Source organism: Cyrtonyx montezumae, unplaced genomic scaffold (genome assembly GCF_038088225.1).
Source record: "Cyrtonyx montezumae isolate F1298 unplaced genomic scaffold, pur_monq_1.0 scaffold_7, whole genome shotgun sequence".
Taxonomy (NCBI): Eukaryota; Metazoa; Chordata; class Aves; order Galliformes; family Odontophoridae; genus Cyrtonyx; species Cyrtonyx montezumae.
In genome coordinates, this window is record NW_027072078.1 from 31,949,657 (window position 1) to 31,970,401 (window position 20,745).

The window sequence follows — 20,745 nt, forward strand, 5'->3', positions numbered from 1 at the left end:
CCTCCTGGCCCTGACTGCACTCAGAGCAGGGCAGCCATTCCTCTTGCTCTGCACTTCATCTCTTCCTGCAGAAGTGAGCTCAATCTCCTTTCCTTCTAACCTGGAGGGGTAATACGGAGGGACGTGTTGAAATTGCTGTATTCCCACTTGTGTCGAGCCTAAAAGACTAACAAGGAAAAAATCAATGCAAGAGGAGCGTGTGCACCCTCTGTCTTCAAATACCTACTGGCTGTAAATCACCTTGTGTTTGATTGACCGAACAGGCTCTGTTTTTCACCCAAGAGTCGCTCTAATTGTGGCAACAGCTGCATTGAATTCCCCACCCTTGAGAGCACTGGAGCTGAGAGCTGCCCAGTAAGTTTTGGAAAAAAAGGATGGAGGGAAAGCATAGAGGATTTTGTCAGTTCAGCTATCGCAGCTGAATTTTCAGTGTCATTATTACATTATGAAACTGTTTCGTTTTTTTTTTTTTCATGATAATGTTCTAAGAAGTTTGATGCTAGGCAGAAAGTTTAATCTTTTTTTTTTTAATCCAAGACAGTCCTCGAAGTACTCTTTTTGCACTGTTACTAAAAGTGAAAGCTGCTTATTAGGAGGGAAATGTCACACAAGTAGCCACTAATATAGTTGCATTACTTTGCTTTTTCACTGAAATAAAGCCTCATTGATAATAAATATGAAAAGTTACTACTTCTCCGGTAACAACTTTTCATAAGGAATTGTTTTTGGTTTTTTTCTCCACTAAGTTCTAAAAAAACTGGTCTGTTAATAATGTATGGCATTGCTCACAAGTTGCATATGCTTAATAATTAGGTAATGAATTGAAAAGGGGCAAGAAAAGCATCACAGTTTCTGGAAGTCTGAAAGTACAGAAATCTGAGGCTAATAATTACCTGAGCTTCAAAAGCTTTATGAATTCTAACAACAGATCCTGCTTAAAATTAACTATAGCCACTGCATGGAAGAGAATAATGAAGGAAGTCCCTTCCTATAATTTGAGATAAAGAATATCTGAATAGATGTAAGGTGGTTTTGGAGAGGAAGCTTTTTAATATAACTGTGGTGATCCTGGCAAGATTTTCTGAAGGAGACAGTGAGAGTTAAGTTTCCAAATACCCAGAGCCCAATGGAGGCTGGTTGCTAACTCCCTGTGCAAATCCTCACTGATTTAACAGTTCATTATGATGTTCATTATGAAAAACGCACTTCATAACTGACAGCCTCACAACATATGAAGAATTTCACCTGCACATGAGAGTTAAAGTCTTTGAATTCTGCATCTCTGTGATGAAACTGGGTGTCACTTCACAACTATTCTTCAATTTAATTAAACAGAGCCCTCAACCCTGCCCTTCCAGTGGGCTCTCTCAGCAAGGAAGACCTGAGTTGAAGCAAGATCTTGTTGTAGTGTGCAGTGTTAAGGGGTTGGAAGCAGGAAGATGGAGGCAGGCTTGGTTAATGGGAGTTTGTTTAGCAAGCCCTCATTTCAGGTGGTGTGAGTGTTGAATAATGTCATCCTACCCATCTGAGTTTCAGATTTGATTCAGAACAACTGTAAAACATGTAGAAATTAGCAAAGGAAATATATATTTTCTTTCTTGACATAAGTGCTGTTTAAATGACATGGATCAGCTAAATATTAAATTCTGAACTCAACAGAAACCTGAGACTGGCAACAACTTTTGACCCTGAGAGGAATAATTTGGGAAGAGGCTGAGAGGTGGAGAAAAAGAAAAGACTGACATCAGCCATTGGTGACAACTCCCCTCTTCCCACCTGTATTTAAAAAAAAATAGTGTGTCAAATACTCCAAGGAAATCTATTTCTCCATGCTTCCGCAAACCTCATTACTAAGTATGTGAAAACATGTTAACGAATATATTCTCTTTGCTCACCAGAAAGTTAGGGCAGTACCAAGCAGTATTTCTAGAGCTGAGGGCTTGAGGCATGGAATGATGCAATGACTCATTTGTGATCAGGCAAGTATGTGATAGGAAAGAAAATTGAAACTCCTCAAACTCAGTCAGTGAGCCAAAAATATGCTGTGTAAAGCAGTGAGTGTCTTTTCTGCTTGCTTTCTTTGGGAGAGCTGATTCCCGATGCTGTTTATTCTAAATTTTGGTATTGAATCCAATGAAGTGCAATCATGCTCCTGCACTTGCAGTAGAATGAATACAATATGAAATTGAAATTTAAAAAGAATTGTCATTAAAAACTGCAGTAAAATTAACGCAGAGTAGAATGCAAAGACTGTGCCCTAGCTATTCAGCATCGAGACACTGTCTGTGCTCAGAGGTGGTGGGAAGCAAGCTTACTTCCAAGCAGGCTAAATCTATGTTCATGTCATCCAGTTCTACGTGCCTCAGTGTCACCACTGTGGTAGGCAGGTGTCAAACTGTACCCAATTGGTGTGTGGTTTCGGAGAGAGCATGCATGATTCTTTACTCCCTTTCTCATTTGCTCCCAGTTTTCCAAGAATGGTTGCACAGTAGTATGGCTTTGAGAGGTGGTACAAGTTTGCTTATATGAGCTCAAGTTCTGGGATTTACATTCACCTGAGCATTGTTGTAGGAGGTGCTCCTGCTCAGGACCTCACTCTTGGCTGATGCTTCTGTCCTTATTGAGCTTTGTAGTGGGATATACTTTGTTGTATGAAGCAAAACAATCGAGTTGGAGATTTGTGTGTACACAAATGGCACGTTAAGGAATACTTTAGGTCTTTGGCTGTCATTTGCTTCAATTTTATTTTTAATGCACTTATTGAAACATGAGTGCTGGACAGAGCTGGCTTTAGTGATGTGGCACATCATGACCTTCTCCTGCATAGTGGGAGATGCTGATCAAGCATGGTCAAGTCTCTGTGATTGAGGCCACATGCAATTTGTTCCCAACTTCAGGTCGGTCCCAACCTCCATGCTTTTTGTTTTCTTTTTCAGTCTAACTTCTGAGACTTTGTGAGTTATTTACTTAGCACATTCACTGCTAATGTTAAAATATAGGAGACACAATTTACTTCCATTCTTTATTTGTGTATCACACTATAGAGTGCTTCTATGGTCTTACTAAATATGAGCACGTGGAGTGGATGTGGTAGGGATGTGTTCTTCAGCCTGCCAGTGCTTATGGGTCTGTGGGACTGCAGAAAGCTGAGCTTGGTAGTTATTGTTGGCCTTTGCACTCCTTTTCCTTTGTGAAGTTATCTGTGCAGACGTAGCATGTCTGCTTCAGTTCTGTGTTCTTTGTGAACTCATCTAAAGATGAGAGCAGGAGAAGGTATCATATGAACTCGTTAATACCTGTTTGTACTGATAAGTAGAACAATGGCACAAAAATTCAAATCCATGTCAAAACCCAGAAGACTATAAAATAAAATGAAGAGTTAATGAAGAGCTCAGTAGCAGTCCAGTAGCTACATCAGCTCCTTTGCATGCACAGCCTGTCCCTAAACTGCTCGTTTATGATCTAGCTTAATCCACAGTTCCATAAACAGAGTATGGTTTGCTGGTATGTGCTCCTAACATAGACACTGTGGAAGTAATGCATGTAAAATTTCTAGATAGCATTATGACCTGATTATGGAGTGAAGAAAACCACGTGTGGTGAAGCCAGCAAATGTGATATAACATACTACTAATTTCACAGTGCATCCCATTGCAGCTCTTTAACATGCTTTCTTGTGGTCTTAAAATGATTTCTCACACAGTGTACTGAAAGGATGCTTCCAGTGCATTGCCCTGGATTGCACAAGTCGAAATGCATTAATAGTATTTCCCTGTTTTCTGTATCACTACTCAAGAGTTTTATTTTTCTTCCTACTGAGAAGGGAAATGAGTGCTGAGCTGCTTCAGGCTGGAAATTATAAATGGGCAGAGTGATCATTGGTAACTTTGACACAAAGGTCAAAGGAATTTTTTTGTATATTTTCTGTGTTTTTTTTTAACTGGATGATCTTTGTTGTCTATGCTGCACGTACATCATGATTATTATATCCTGCATTACTGCATCGTTAGTGCAACTACAAACAAGGTGGCTCAAGTTATGAACAGCTAATGCTCAAGTCTAATGTGTATAGATACGAAGGAAGGAAATGAGCTAAACAAAAGTGCTTATTGAGGAGATTGTTCCCTGGTGTAAATGTACTCAAAGGTAGTAGAATGACATGAAAGGGTGCTGTTCCTTTTTGGAGCCATTTCTTAACCCGACAAGTCTTCGTTCATTGATTTGAAAATTAAGAGAACATTCTGGGGTAAAATGGATAATTTGAAAAATCTTTTAGCAGTATTCATGATATGCTGACTATCTTGCACAAAGTTGCACTAAGTAACTGCTTGCTTTAAATTGCATGTTGTATGATTAAGAATGACTTCTGTGCACAGTCTGGAGAACAGCAGAATTTCATGCGAAAGTCTCAATGTTTTCGAAGCATAAAGACATGAGCTTTGTTTGTGGGATAGAACAGAACTACATGATATTTTAAACGTTGCTTTCTTATGGAAGTGGGTCTATATAAGCATACACACCCCAAAGAAAACACACAGCTCTTCCTACACTAGCTTACGCTCCTCTTTTACATCCCAGCAGTGAGTTTCGTGGGGTTTTTTTGATGCTGAGGAAAGAGAAGTTAGCTGCAGGAGTGCTCCAAGAGCATCTGGATACCTGGGATAGGTGCCTGGATGTTCAGATGGATTTGAATATCTCCAGAGAAGGAGATTCCACAACCTCTCTGGGCAGCCTGTTCCAGTGCTCCATCGTAAATATTGATAAAGAACCTCTCTGTTTTCACTTGGCCGGGCTGCACAGATCTCTCAGCCTTTCTTCACACAGGAGATGCTGCAGGTCCCCATCATCTTTGTGGCTCTCCACTGGACTTCCTCTAGAACCCAGAACTGGACACAGTTTTAACTCTCAAGTTCAGTTACATAAAAGTCTAAGGTGTTTTTAAATACAAGAGCTTTTTAGAAGGGTTCAAGAGCCTTCTTTATTATATATTTTTTTAAAGATCATGATTTGGAATTCAAAATCAATTTAGATCTCGGTGTCTGTTTTTGAAGCTAGAATAATCAAAATGGTGACTGCATTTCAGAATACTCATTTTACATGCAGAGTAACGACTCTTTAACAAGAGATTTTACTGCAGCATCTTAATGTGCTGTTTTACTGCCTATTATTTTTAGTGAGCATTTACAAAGCCTTATGTTTGGGATTTAACACCTTAGCTATTTCCCATCATAACAGGTTGAAATTTGGCATAGCAGAGGCAACCCTCATTTTAAATTTTTTCACAGGAAATTGTAAGCAGCGAATTGCTAATTTATAAAGATTTTGTTAGAGTCCACGCTTTGAAGCCTGTCAACTCAAATGTCAAATAATATGACATCCATATGGGCTATTAGATCAATGATAGTGTAAGACCAGAGCTGCTTCAAAGTGCACATCCCGTAGTGACACCTTTGAAGATCTAGAACAGCTAATTTTTTTCTTTTTTTATTCTTTAGAAAATAAAAATTGTCACAAGTTATGTTAGGAAAGGGCAAGACAGCTATAACTGTCTTCAAAATATCCTTCATTCTGTCATTTTGGAAAAGTTCTGAAATTTCAGTTTCCAAGTTGTAAACATGGTGCTGCAGCAGAGGTCTGATTTTAAGCCAGCTTCAGAGTTAGCAAGTTCTGAGCTTTCCAATTATAACCAGAGTGCTTTCCTTTGAGTTTTATTGGGGCAGAAGTTGATGTTTTTGGTTGATGTTTTTCTTTAAATGTAGGATGTGGCCCATGTGGAATATTGTATTTTGTTGTTTTTTTTTTTCCTTGATAGAGACTAGTAGTCCAAATGTATTTCACATATTCTTCTGCTGTTTATACGTTCTGGGATTCATGCAGTGTGTGTTATTGACATTACTAGCATGTTGTAGTAAGATCTAGTATTCAGAGTCCACAGTTAAATGTCCTATAGATATACAGTGCATATTAAACAGTTAGAATATCTTTTATGATTCAAAGCATCACTAACTAAGGCACTTGGGCAGAAGCAGCAGTATATTTTATATTGGATATATTCATTTTGGCAATATAATATCTCATTTGAAATGAATGTATATTGCACTATTGATTTTCATGGGCCTTAGAATAGTAAAAACATAGCACAACAATAAAAAAAAATCCATGCTTTTTCTATATACAACATGTTTGGATGCAGCTCAGAGCCTTTCACAGAAGTAAACATAAAACCTATGTTGTTATACAGAAATACAGAGTAGTTTATTTTACACTTTGCAGTATTCATATAACAAGTCCTTTACTCAAATGTGGACTTCGTTCTGTAGTGCTAAACACTTAACGTGCTGCAAAGAAGGGTTCCTGCTTCAGAGGGAGTTGGTCAATGCTCTTTTTTACCTTTGTTTACTCCTCGAAAGGCTGACCTCCCTTATGGTTTTGCTTATAGATTCTTTTTCTTTTCCATTAGAATTTTTTAACGGTAGCCAGGCTTTATTACTAACAGCTCTGCTACTTGACACAGAAGAAACCAAGTACAGCCAAAACCTTGGAAGGAATGGTGTCTGTTTGTCTCACTCTGGAGAGCTTAGTTGGTCAGGAAGGAATTTCTAATATTATAGTAATGCTGATGCTTGGGAAATTTCAGTTAATATTGACATGATTCGTCACCAGTGTTTCTAGTCAGGAAGTATGCAACCCAGGGGACAGGGGTCAGAGTCCTGTTTTTCAGTGTTGATTTTTTTTGTCTGCAGTATAGGTAGAAGTGCTGTGGACACCACATGGTGCAGTGCCTCCAGCTGCTTCAGCAAGTTGTTTATAGCAATGTCCTTGAGCGATTTCTCAACAAATTTATAAATATTAATCATTTAATGTCAACTTAATTTAAAAGCTTGGCTAAATTTCATTGAAACTAATCACTCTTCATTTTATTTTTTCCAGAAGATGACCTAAATAACTGATTTTTGGATTAAGTCGATTGGTTTTCTTTTTAAAGCATCTTTTTTTCAGTAATAAGAATGACTCAGAATGGAAGCTTACTACAGGACTCATGGCTATCTCATACTAAGGAAAAGCCAATGCCAGCAGCCTTTCTAGCAAGGCCCTGTTGGCTGTATGCTGCCCATCACTAATTCCTTTGCTTGATGAAACCGAGTCAGATTTTATGCCACCTTTTAGCTTTCAGTATTCAGTAAAGTAAGTTTAGGGGGGTTAAGTTAAACACTTTGGAAGAATACAGAGGAAATATTTCTGTTTTATTTCTCATTTTGTAAAATGAATTCTGACAAAATGGTTATTCTTAGAAATCAATAGCTAATTTGAAAAATGTGGTATATTTTTCATTAGTTGTCAAAGAGAAATTTCTAAACAGTAAAATTAACTATTCAGTGCTATCTACGTAGAATTTATTGCTTTTTTGATCTCATTGTTAGAATTACAGTCTGTTAGTAGCGTATATATTTCTTAAGCTTGAAATGTAAGTTAAAAGATATTATAGTAAGATTGTACATTTTCTACTTTATAAAATTTTAGGTTAATCGGCTGGTGGGGTCATGAGTTCAAAACACGATTCCTCATGGAAAACAGTATGTACTTTTACACTTTCAATTTTACCTGGTTTGATATATTTATCAAAAACAGCATAGTTTTTACAGAAGTTTGAGTAGAAAGGATAGCCCTTTGTGTTTTCTTGCTTACATTAAAGGTATCCAGCCAGACTTATCCCAAATATATAATACTGTAGGGTCAATAAAATAAGTTGAATAAATTTGGATCTGGGTCTCACTGTTCATTTCCAGACATTTTGCTGATAATATACAGACATAGATTATGGATGAAAGACTTGAATAATATCAGTGAGTTAAGCTTACAAGGTTCTGCATGAGAATCTGTTACCATTCACATGGATAATATCTTTAGGATTAATTCCACTGGAATTAATGGGAAATAACAAAGCAGCCTGACATAAGTTTCACAATTGCTTTAATTTTTCAACATATTTGAATCCTTTGCTCTAGCAATGGAGTGAACATTAAATAGAAAAAAAGCCTGCTCTGAAATAAGCTCAATATTTATTGTCTCAAAGCACAGTGAAGTAAGGAGTTTTTTTCTAAATCTGACAGCTAGACTCTTTGGCTCCATTTAAAATCATGGCAGAGAGACTATCCTGAGAGATCAGAAGGAGAAAGGAGCCTTTTTGGTTTGATAATGTGTTTTGTTTTTAATATACTTTTAATTTTCTTCAGCAGCCCCTATTGATGTGAGTTTGGCTGGTGAACACCCCACTAATAGCCTCAGTCTGGTCTTTCTTTCCTGACCAAATGTAAGAGCGGCACTATAGAAAGCCAGCAGGAGACACAAATTACCTTGAAATACTGATAGAAGAGGAATGTTGCTCATCCATTTCCATGGACAGTTGAGAGGCAGAAGTTGGGCAATAATCATTATAAAATTAGCCAGTCTGCTGTGCGTGAAGAGCATTTCCACCACAGCATCCTCTGGTGCTGGAGCATGAAATATAAATGATGACACAGAACTTACAGCGAAGCTTTACGGCTTTATTAAATAGATTTTGTGAAATTTCACAGCCTAAAGTCTATGCAACTTGTGTACGTGGCCTGAAGCTACACTTAGCTGCAAATGCAGTCTCCCACATGTCTCGTCAGTTTAATAAAGTCAAGGGACATGATTCCCTGACCGAGCACTGCAGCTTCACACGAGCGTGCCTCTGCTGACTTGGAATTTCTCTGGTTTATGCCAGTGGTAAAAGAGATTCAAGTGTAAAGGTGGTTTTAACACACACCATTTAAGCAGATTAATTGCAGTTCTTTAGCTCCCATGAAGCTACTAATGAGGCCTTCCGCTGGATAAAATTGGGCTTCTCTCAAAGTTAAAAGTATTAGCTGTGAATAGATTACTATTTCCTTTTAATGAGCAATTCCTAGAGGCCGCGTTAGTGAAACATGTTATTGCATGAAGATGGACTTCAGGATAAGTCCAATCTATTAGAAGGAAGAAATCAAAAACACTAATATAAATTACTTGTTTTTTCCAGAATTACAACTAAGTAAAGGAATTAATGGATTTCGGTTATCAAACCCTCCAATTTTACTGGTTTGTTCTCTCCAAGCTAGTTTAGAGGTAAGTGTTTGCTTTATTTTGAGCCTGAATTTAAGAATCTAAAATGTTAAATGAATGTTATTGATTTCATTGCTGTCTCCCTGTTCCAGAAAAGCTAAAATCCAAGCTGGAAAAAAAAAATAACCAACAATTGCCCAACCCTGAGAGACCAAGGTCTTTACAAATCGTTGTTCCTTCACTATTCACATAATCCCAGAATTTGGATGCACATGGTTTGCTTCTTCAGCTTTTGCACAGGTCTGACCACTGGGTTTTTAGAGGGTCAATACAAAGGGCAGCTTTTCCAATGCAGACATCTAGAATTTGCCTCTATGAATTCATGGGAGGGGCACCAATAGAAATTTTCCTAGGAGGGAATCATGTAAACCCAAGAGACTGTATCGAGTTTCTGTATATATTTCCCCATGCAAAACAGGCTTAGTTTTTTAGGAAAAAGTAGGTGGGGCAGCTGGATTGTTCCACTGAACCAATGGCTGTATGATTTTGTCATCTGTTATAATCATTTCTATCACAAACAGAAAAGACAGAAATTGTTAGTTAATGTTTCCTAAAAGGAGAATTCATCAATGTGTTCTGGATCTACACTTTTGCCTTTCATCTCTTCTTTAGTTTTCTGGTGGCAGAAGGAGCAGGGCCCCATGCACAGCACAGTTCCATTTATAGGTGATTCACCCCTGACATGTGAGACTTTAGAGATGAAGAGGATGGTTTTACACTTATTTCTCTATGTTAATTTTTTCCTAAACTGCTTTTCAAACCAGCCTTGGTTAGTAAGGTTTTGCCACAAGCATAATAGAAATTTATTTGTGCCAGCATTCCATTAACATCAGTGGAACAGCAAAGCTGATGCTGATACAAAGAGCAATGTCTGTACACTGTACATCCTTCTTCTGTATTGACTGAAAAAAGAGTATTTTAAACTAACAAAGTCAGAAAATTTCCAATTGTGCTCTTTCCTGCTTACATGGTATGCTGTAGGACTGCAAAGGGCACAGCAATGCTTCTTGTTCTCCCCGACAATTTATTTTGTTAGTCCTTAAACATCCAATATATTTTAAACTTTATGTGACCTTCGAGATAAGCTGAAAGCTATTCTGCTATGACCCAGATTGTCAGTGCTCCAGTTTGTGCGGGTTGATGTCATTTAGCCCACTGCGGGGAGCCTGAAACAATGAGAGCTGAGCAGTTTCCATCCCCTCCCCTTTCTATGCCTATATTACCTTTTGGCACAGCCAGGATTTCCCAGTGCTAATTGCTCTAATACAGTGGGAAACAAAATAGTTTTCATGTCTGGCAAGAGATGGCTAGTGAAATTGCATGCCACCTTCACTGGGACACATTAAGCAGAAGGCAGTGTTTCCAATGGAAACAATGAAAACTGCAAGTGTGAGCGCCTGTTATTCCTCAATAATGCTTAAAGTGACTGTTATGGCAGTTGCTGCTCCCTTTTATAGAAAAAAGGAGAGTGCTCTACAGCCCCATTTAAAAGATCTTTTTTTGAAAATGTCACCCAGGAGACCAGATATTCCTTGCACAAAGCCTGAGCAGACAGATTTTTGCATCCATCCCTCAGCCCGCTGCGAAGCTCAGAGGAATAGGGGCTGGTCTTCCCTTTACCTCCAGTGATGTGCTAAATGGCCCGTGGGTGTGTTCTGCCTGCCTGTGCGGTGAGGAAAGCACCTCTGGATTTCTGCTGACCTGTATGTGTAGTGGCTGCTGGTGGCTCTGGACTCTGCCACATTCATTTCTGTGCCTGCAAAGCCTGTCTTACAGCAGCCATATTTTAATAGTTGAGAACATAGAGGGAAAATGTAGTTTAATGCAGCCTTTAGTGATAGCAGAGTGAAGTAATACTTGGGATATTCTTCAAAACTTCCAGATGCTGCTGGAAACCAGACTTGTATTTGTGGTGGGATTTCTCAGCTACCACTTTATATGTTCATTGGGTTGCATGTAAGGTAACAAACTGATGTCGAAAGTGGGACTCCTTCAGTCTGGAGCAATGATTTTCTGAGAGTGAAGATGGTGGATTTTTTGTGCAGGACCTCAGCCTCGCCTCTGATTTTGCAGCTGCAGTCCATGAAGACACGATTGTGCAAGGAGCTATAGTGCAGCCATGAGCCACAATACAACCTAGATAGACAACTGTCTACTTTGATACCTGTATTTTGCCCATTTTCACCAGCAGCTAGTTCTATGGGAAGAAAAAAAGGCAGGAATTGCATTTTCTGTTGTTCCCTGTGGCTCTGTTATTTCCATGTGCACCAGCAGGAGAGGAACAGGAGCTGCATGGCCTTCCAAACTGTTGCACCACTCCATTTGTGCTCGTATTTGTGACAAAGCAAGACTGTCATTTTTGGGCAATACTTTTCCATGTTTCGTGGTGTTCTGATACAGACTTCTGTTTGTTGGATCTCACTGGTTCTATATATAGTTGTATAAGAGTACAGAGCTATTAAACCAGAATCAAACAAATATTCATTCTTTGTGTGGGCTACCAGAGGAAGAATCTTGAAAGGTTTTCTATTCAAGACATATACAAAATTTGCTTTATCATGATTTTTGAAATGAAGTGTTTGCAGATTAGTCGTAATGTTTGCCTTGGCCCTTAACTTTTGTTACTTGAGGCATGACACCATTTTCTATATGATTTTGCTTTATGCATCACAGAGCCACAGAGTTGTGGAGGTTGGAAGAATCCTCTAGAGGTCATGTAGTCCAACCCCCCTGCCAAATCCTTGTTGCATATCTTCAGATTTACAAATGAATGCTGTCTTAGGAAACTGTTTTGGTGTATATGTGCAAATTTATTTATGTAGATGTGTGTAGAAATCTTTAATAAGAGACAGAAATCCTTAGTTATCTAAAACTATCCAAGAGCCCAATCTTACTATGTGTACCTGCAATATCTACCTGATGCGCTTCAGTCCAAAGCTGGTATGTGTGGAAAAATCTGCTACCTTGTAAAATAACAATAGCAGACTTCAGTCATCAAGTTAAAAGAAAAAAAATATTACTTAAGTCATTATTAAGTTCATAAATGTTCTTTCTCTTTTCTGTAGTGTTACATTACTATTCTAATTATTTAACATCATTATAGGTTTTTGATCAAACTACAATGAAAGCACTGAGAAGAAAATCTATTCTGCTTACTGGTTATTTGGAGTACTTGATAAAACATCACTACAGTGAGGATAAAACAAATCCAGAGAAACCCTTTGTAAAAATCATCACACCACCTCAAATTGAAGAAAGAGGTTGCCAACTCACATTAACTTTTTCTCTTCCAATAAAGTCTGTGTTTGAGGAGCTGGAGAAGAGAGGAGTAGCTGTGAGTAAATCAAACCTCAGCTTCCTGTTCATTGCTTTTTGTGTATATGCCCTATGAAAATAATCACTTGTCTTTCATTCCTGAGTAATCTTCTGTACAGCCAAAGAGTCTTGGAATAATGAAAAGTGCTTACATAACAACTTCAATCTTTAGTTGTGCAAGTGATCAAGGAAGCAATGTTATTTTGTATATTATTTGATAGTCTGTAGGCTGTCCTTTCTCTACTGGTTAATTCCCAGCACTTCTGTGAATGTCTTTACTGCTGGGCAATGGTGTAGGAATTAGAGACTTAAAGCTGGTGGTCCAAGTAGGAAATTATTGACCAGTGGTGCCATGTAACAGCATGGTTACCAGTCAGCACGGCTCACAAAGAAGCAGAGCTATATTTAAGGCTATGCAATTTGTGACTTAGAAGTACAGAGAGGAGAGGCTGATTGCGTAATGCCATATAAATGATATGTGAGTTTTACTTCTGCTGGTGACTCACGTTCCCAAAGGGCAATTTTTAGGCAAAATGTGCTGCTGTTTTGGTGCTGCCAGGGAATTCCAGGAACTGCAGCTTTTAAGAGGGCACAGGGCCTTATGCTGTTGGCTTGTCTTCATGCTGCAGTTACATGCTTCAAATATGAGTGATTATTATATTCAGCAAAATGTTCAAATTTACAGAGATGGGAAGAAAATTACTGTATGTCCTTTGACATTGTATCTTTTGCTGAAGACTGTCTTACTGGGAGGGATGTTTCTCTTTCATGGTAGCTTTTTTGTCACCTGCATGCTTCCTCAACCATGGGTTACTGTAGGTGCTAAGGCAGACCTCAGCATAACTTACAGGACTGCATAGCCAATTAGTCCCTAATGACACTGCTATCCCAAGCCTTGAATCCTTTCTAATTGGCCACACACCACTCTTCTTGCTCTGCTCTTCACAGTAACACTCCTCAAAATGGTTTCTTGAATGTTCCTAAATTTTTACTTACGTCTGCACAGATACCCTTCTTCCTTCATGCAACTCTTAAAAATGCAGCCTGATAAAATAAATATGAAGTGACCTGAATTTACTAAGCGTTCCCTTTCTGTTTTACAGTGTGACATGCGAGAACCAAATGCTCTTCGCGTTGCCCCAGTTCCTCTCTACAATTCTTTCCAGGATGTGCACAGATTTATTGAAATCTTGGGATCTGCAATTACTTCTTCAAAACAAAGAGCATACAATACTGCACTGTCTGGTTCTTATTGATGGCTCCGTTGTATCTTTTAATCTACTTCTGACTAAGATGCATTTATCCTGCTAAGTGATTCCTTGCTTTGAGTAAGCGAAGCTATATCCCATGCAATTTGCAAAAAAATGACTGTGCTTGAATAGTTATTTACAGCAGACCTAATTTTATTAAAGCTCATATTTCTACTTTGCTTTGACTTTGACTTCATGAATTAGTATGCTTTGTATATTTTAATGGGGCTTTTCATAAACATTTTATGTAGTTTTATTACATTGGCTTTGAGAAGCAGGCAAGAATTGCTATCAACTAGAACAGGAATGAAAAAAAACTCTTCTTTATTATAAAAATGATGCATAATAAAAAGTGCAAAATAATAGACCAATCACTAACAGTTAAAAGATACAGTCTAATTTACATTTTTAATTTATCAAACCTATTTAAAATACGTGGTTTACTAGAGGAGTAAAAGTTAAACAATCAGTTGTTTAAAAATTATTAGCTGCTGCATACTGACTTTTTCAAAGGACCCAAAATTTGTTTAATTAATGATTTAATTGAAGAATTAAATTTCATTGTGGATACCTCCTTTTCCGTGATACAGTTGCCTAATACAATGCATCTTTATCTTTCTAAGTAGTCATTTTGGAGTTGATTGGCTTGAGAAAACTGAGGAGGATTTTATGTTCATGTAACCTACTCTGAAGGGCTGCAGGAGCACTTACTGAGGTTTTAACAAAGCTTATTTTTGATTAGGCCAAATGAAATCTGGATTGTTTCAGTGAAAGCAGCAAAATACCTCATTGCATACTCACAGTGTGGCCCAAATATTTGCAAAGATTTGCACTAAGCAGCTATGAACAGCGAAGAAAAACTTCTTATATTTCACCAATACTTTACCCAGCGTTGTTTTAAGAAATAAATAACACCTTGACCTGAATGGCAACTGAATTCCTTAGTCTGTAGCTATTCTTTATGGACCTTTTTCTTCAAGAATCAGTTAATCTAGAAGCATTTCTCTCTGATGGTTATTGCTTGGAAACACTTGGAGAATTACTGTTGGTAGTACTTCTTTTCCACTTTAAGAGAGAGAAAGGATGTTGGGGAAGAAGCAAGGAGCACTCCAAACCACTTCGGCTCAAGGGTATTTGCTGTTTGAACTTCTTCCATTTTTGAGCTTCTCCCAGTGCATGCTGGGACTTCTGCAAAGAGGAAACTTTTACAGTGCATGCCTGCACTGCAAAAGTAGGCCCAAAAAGGTAGTTTTAAGAAGTCTGCCTCAATAATACCTTCTTGATCATCTCTTTTATGTGGGAAGGAAAGCTGAAAGAGCAGTAAATAAAGAATTTGCTGGTGTTGTAAGTTTATGTCAGAACTAAGAAGAGCTCCTTTTGCATGAGTATTGTTGTAAAGAGTAGCACTTGGGAACCTCTGGCTCACTCAAGAGGTTTAGATTGCATAGGCATCATCTTCAAAGTCATCCAAAGCTGTGCCATTGTATTGCAGACTAAGTATGTGAGCTTCAGTGCTTGGGGTTTTATTTTTATGTATACATCTGCAGCATGGCTACTTTCAACTGTCAAAGAGATGATCTTAGAAAAGGACCGTTTTCCATAAAGTTGAGAAAAGCACCAAGTATAAAACTGTGATGGTCTGTAGCATTGAAATGTGGTTTATTTCACTGCCAGTACCTTCAAAGCACTTGTGCTGCTGGCTTATGCTCATTTAAGCCTTCATTGTAAAGTCAGGCAAGCTTAATAGAAATTCAGATATCACACTGAGGCACACTATATTGTACCTTGTTTTGATTTCAGCTGGACTTAGACTGTGAGGAAGAATAAGCACCTCCAAACAGTATCTAAGCATCAAATTAGTAAAAGCATTATTGGATTTTATGGGGAGAAAAATGTGAGATTTTGGCCTTGCAGAGCAGTTTGGCATCTCCATTAAATTTGTCATCTGTAAAAGCAACTTCTTGTATTGCTGACTGTGGAAAGTGAATCATGTAAGGTAGGTAAAGTACTTTACTTCCTGAATTTGTATAGTTCCATTCTTGAAAAGTAATTGTTATTAAGAAGTGGTTACTAGGATTTTGTCTTTTAGCAACACTTCAGGCTGCAGCTACAGATATTGATTTTATTTACAAGCACTAATGTTTCATCTGAAGGATGACTTAAAGTCAACTTTTCTGAGTTACTTTCCCTTCTATCTATGAACAATGAAGGTAAATAAAAACAGCGAAGATAAACATCAGATTCACTGCTTTTATAGACATCATCTATAAATTTTTAAAATTTGTGTGAGTGGAGGGGTCTGAAACAAAATTACAACATGAGCATTACGTTTACGCATTCTTTTCTGAGTTCTTGTAAAAGTTTTCAAAACGAATAATACTGAAAGTTAACATTAGGTGTCAGTATTTTACATATTATTTAGTGAGAGACTACCAAGTGAAAGAGATTCTGCACAACAACAAAAAAGAATATTACAGTCTGCTTTTTCAAATGCTTTAAGTTATCACAGTTAGAGTAATATCGGGAATAATTATGTGTGAAATAATTAATTGTATATGCCCCAAATGCTTCCTGGTAGTTACTTCTCTAATTTAAAATTCAGTATTAAGTACTGCTGTTTTCTAATTGTGGTAATATTGAGTTCTTGAGTTGTTTGAAGAAATCACATTTACATTTCTCAGATTAAACTACGACATGTATGTGTCTGTTGATACAGAAAATGGGTGCTCAGATAGGATGAGTAAATGTCTATAAAATGAAGATAAAGGTGAATAAGTAGATCCCTGGTTGTATGTGATCTTTCTCAACACACCACAATTTAATATTGTCCAGATCTCTTAAATAATAGTAACTGCTGAAAAAAAAACCATAGGGGAGAAATACTATGGGTCCACTGGTGCCTTTCTTCCCCCACCCCCCACCCCCCCCCCTAACATTTTGCCAAAGTAAGAGTAGGGAGAAGACAAAGGAAAAAAGGATGGTTTTGTTTCTCAATAGAACAGTGCACTCTGAGTGAAGAAAAAAAGATATGCTGTTCATTTTTTTTCAGCTGAGGATTGTAGCATGGTTGAGAACAAGAAGGGACCACATGGAATGAAGATGTAAAATAGGAGTCCTTCTGTCTACTGCAAAGCCCGTGTTCTTTCCACTTCATCAGCAGAGTATTAAGCAAGAAGGTGGATTAGACAAAGAAGCAAGGAGAAGAGAGAAAAAGAAACCAGCCCACTAACTTGGCTCTGTAATGTGTTAAGTTCTAGGAAAAAAAAAAAAAAGGATGGAAGATAGTGAAACAAAAAAATTTTAAGCAGCGTTACTGCTGTGTTCCCACTTGGTTTCAAAAGGAGGAGGGAGTCCCATAAAAGTTAAGAGTCCTCTTGTGCTAAATGGCAAGAAGGGTTTACAGAATGCGCAGACACCAACGCAAGCAGTGGTGGCAATTTGATGAAGAGATGGCCAAGATAGGGATGTTATTTCATATATTCACTTGTAAAACCCACTTTCATTTCCAGATCCAATCAACGTGTCACGATCTGACTTATTTCAGACAGAGCTGACCTGTGCAGAGACCCTTAAATTCTCAGTAGCTTCCCATCTGAATCTCCGGGCATGTGAGCCGATGAAAATATGTTTCTGAAAACATAGTCACACTTTATGGCCATCTGAGAGACAGTTTTGCATCATAAGCTTAAACTTTTGTCAATATTTGTGAAATATGTTTAGAAAGCTTATTCAGAAATGAGTAAGTTATAGATCAGCAATTTATACTTCTTTATATTCCAAGTTTTTATTACCTAAACTTACTCTGCTAAGCATCATTTTATGCTTCTAGTTAAATATAAGTGAGAATTGATTGGGGCATTTCTCAATGGAGTTCTATCTTTATTTCATCATAATTGCTTCATATTTGAATAATGACAGATGAACTACTTCATTCAATTGCAGTTTTAAGACTTTGAAGTCACAATAGCAGCAGAGGATTTAAATCCTGAGGCCGTTATTATGGCAGAGAAGACATCAGGGAAAAAGAAAACTTATGGCAGTATGATTTCCTAGACAGAAAAATACTTCTGCTGTTGCAGCATTATTTTTCTTTTACTTTTTTCCCCTGGACACTTTGCTAACATGAAGAGGATCTACAAAACTTCAATAAAATGAAGTGACTGCAAGTTCTAGCAAAACAAATGACATCTATTCACCCTGGAAGAAGACATTAGAAATGCTAAATGAGAGCTCACACTGTAAGTAAACTTTTGCAGTTATTTTGCTTTGGAGCCGGATAGGAATCATTTAAAATTCCGGACAGCTGCAATACTGTATTTCATCAATAAAGTGTTCATTAGATCTTTTTTCTCTGTGACATTTACATCTAGTCCTGAGTACGTGTTAATACTCTAAGGTATGAATTTCAAAGTTCCCTTTATCTTTGTGTACGGTTTTAAGCAATTAATCAAATGATTAAAAAAAAAAAAGCTTTATGAAACAAAATGTGAATTTTAAACAAATGTTCAAAAAGACTCAATGTTATAATTTGTGAGGGGCTGTGGGGCTTCTTTTCAACTGCAGAAGTTTTTTCTTAAAAAAGAAAAAAACTTACATTTTATTGAAAGATTTTAAAGAGGTTGTCAAATTGTTAAAACATGACCAAGTTTTATATCCATGATAGTTCTTTCTCCTAGGAGGCTCAATCAAAGTGGAAGAGGAACAGATTTTTATTTTTATTTTTTTTACTTTTATTTACTACATTTGAATAACTCCCACATGGGGCAAGTCTTATACAGGCTTCTGAAATAATCATGAGGCCACACAGCACTGAAAACCTGCTATCTGAAATAAAAACAAGTGGCAGTCTTATACCTACCATACCAGGTATAAATATGAAGATGTGTGTGAAAATTTTTCCAGTTCCTTCTTCATAACATGGAGCACTCTGAATGAAAGAAAGCATCTGAGTACCAGAAAATGGAGAAGGATTATGTGTTCTGGGATGCCACCTGCCTGAAGGAGCATAGCTTGAGTAGTTATCTGTATCGGCTGTAGCTTTGACTTCCCTATTGTAACATAAAGCAAGTTCCCTGACACTAGAGACCATCCTGAGTGGTGTAGGTGTTTGTGGTTGTAGAGTATGAATCAAATTTCCTGGGTACAGCTTGCAACTTTGCCACCGAGAAGGGAGCACGAAGCAGTGAGGTTCTTGCAAGGAGGACTGATGTCTGCAAAGCTGGCAGAGATGTTGAGTGCAGGATGCCAAGATCAGGCAGCTGTGAAAATGTCATTAACGAATCTCAGCAGAAACATGCTGCCATATTTCTCTTTTAGCAGTGAGTTAGGTCCGGCATACTGACGCTGTTTCTTTTTAACGAGTGCTTTATTTGAAGCTGCACTTGGGAGGTGAAAGGAAGTTGGCAGAAGCACCAGTGTTTCAGGTAGGGCAGAGAAGCATTTTTTGTGTCTTAGCTGCAACTTTACGTAAAATGTTCAGATGCTCTTGTGTGCAGTATCTAATTTAAACCAGTGTGCTAAAGAGTGGTCATTAACTCTGCTTATTTTTACCTTTTTAGACTAATCCTTTGCAACTAGGAAGCTTTCAAGGAAATGAGTGCACATTTGCAAGGATGCTTCTATCCTTTCCTGAACTGACGCCCCCTATCAAAAAAGAATGGGGTGAAGATTTCTTTAGAGAAAATGTCTATGCATAGAAATCCATATTCAACTACTTCTGAGTTAATTGCCTCTGAAAGGGTTATTTCCACAGCTGAGTTTCTGTATCACTGAGACTGGAAAAATGGTTTTGATGCAGCAGCAATAAAATATACCGGATATAAGAGCAGGGAATTTTGGTTCTGTGTAGAGAAATACAAAGGGAAGCTTCAGCTTTGAAAGGCCTCTGTAAGATGACTCATCGGGTACAATAACAGCACCAGCAGTGGTGTTCCAGCCTCTGGTCACAGGAAGTGATGTTCGCATTACATTGCCTAAATTTAAAAACACAACACTTAATTACTTTTCATGATTCTTCTGTTCTTCTACAAAGTCCAGATATGTCAGTAAGCTTTTATCTGTTTCTTGACTTTGGATTTGAGATTCAGGTGGATGGAAGTCCAAGTAGATACAACCATTAATAACACACGGGTTTTGTAAGAGGCTACCCTAAAAGCTTGTTGGTACATCAACTAGGAAAGAGGCTTCACCCACTATAACTGGGGAGAGAATGAAGGGATAGTTTGCCATGATCCAGGACCAAAGCACTGCTCAGATCTCCAGTCAAAGCAAGGACTGAGAGAATATCCCTAGCACACCATGACAGGAAAAATTAGTGGCTACTAGAGCAAGAACAGGTATTGTAGTAGAAGATGAGTGGTGAAGACGTCTCTTGCTGAGAAGATCTCATAGGTGGGAGCACAACTGAAGGAAGGGATCCCTATGTGTTCCACTTCTGCTAAAGGAGGTAAATTCAACTTCTCAAATTTAACTAATAAACTGAAGTGTGATTTTCTGTTTCAGATATGAATAAAGAATAAAACTAAGGGTTAATTTTTAGAAGACCTGAAATGCCATAGAAGTATGGAAGAAGCGTATACAACTTCATTTTCATTAGTATTTTTATTTTATTCAAACTTTCTTCCTTTAAATAGATATTAAAACTGAAGTGATAAGAGGAAAAAAGTGTGAATCACCAAAATTACATGCTAAAGTCTGTTATCTTGACATTTTTCTGAATGAATATTGAAATGCCTAGCAAATCCAAACTTTAAGTTCCTCCATCAGTAATCAGACCCAGACTTACTTGAAAAAAAAATTATTTTTATATTTAGTTACAAAAAGCATGCTCTTAATTATAATGATGTTCATTAAGTCTGATGCTTTGCAAGTCTCCTATCTTCAATTCAAAGGCTTTTCAAAAACATCTGAAAAAAAACCCCTCATAATCTACAACAAATCTCTCCTGGAAAAATATCAGAAAATGACTGAAAAATTTACCAATTGAATGTGTTTTATGTATATATACACTTCTGTATGTGTGTATGTATGTATGTTCTTTCTCAGAGAATAACAA

General features: G+C 37.6%; 1 protein-coding gene across 5 annotated transcripts in view; it reads left to right on the top strand.

Annotated features, from left to right (window-relative positions):
- Nucleotides 1–13,868, top strand: part of KYNU (kynureninase) — a 55,697-nt gene extending 41,829 nt beyond the window's left edge. For all 5 annotated transcript variants that reach the window (XM_065750492.1, XM_065750491.1, XM_065750493.1 and 2 more), the window contains 4 exons: nt 7,522–7,574; nt 9,044–9,129; nt 12,230–12,460; nt 13,545–13,868. In XM_065750492.1, the coding sequence (XP_065606564.1) occupies nt 7,522–7,574; nt 9,044–9,129; nt 12,230–12,460; nt 13,545–13,697 (523 nt within the window). In that variant the 3' untranslated portion in view covers nt 13,698–13,868. The remainder of the gene's footprint in view (nt 1–7,521; nt 7,575–9,043; nt 9,130–12,229; nt 12,461–13,544) is intronic.
- The last annotated feature ends 6,877 nt before the right edge of the window (nt 13,869–20,745 follow it).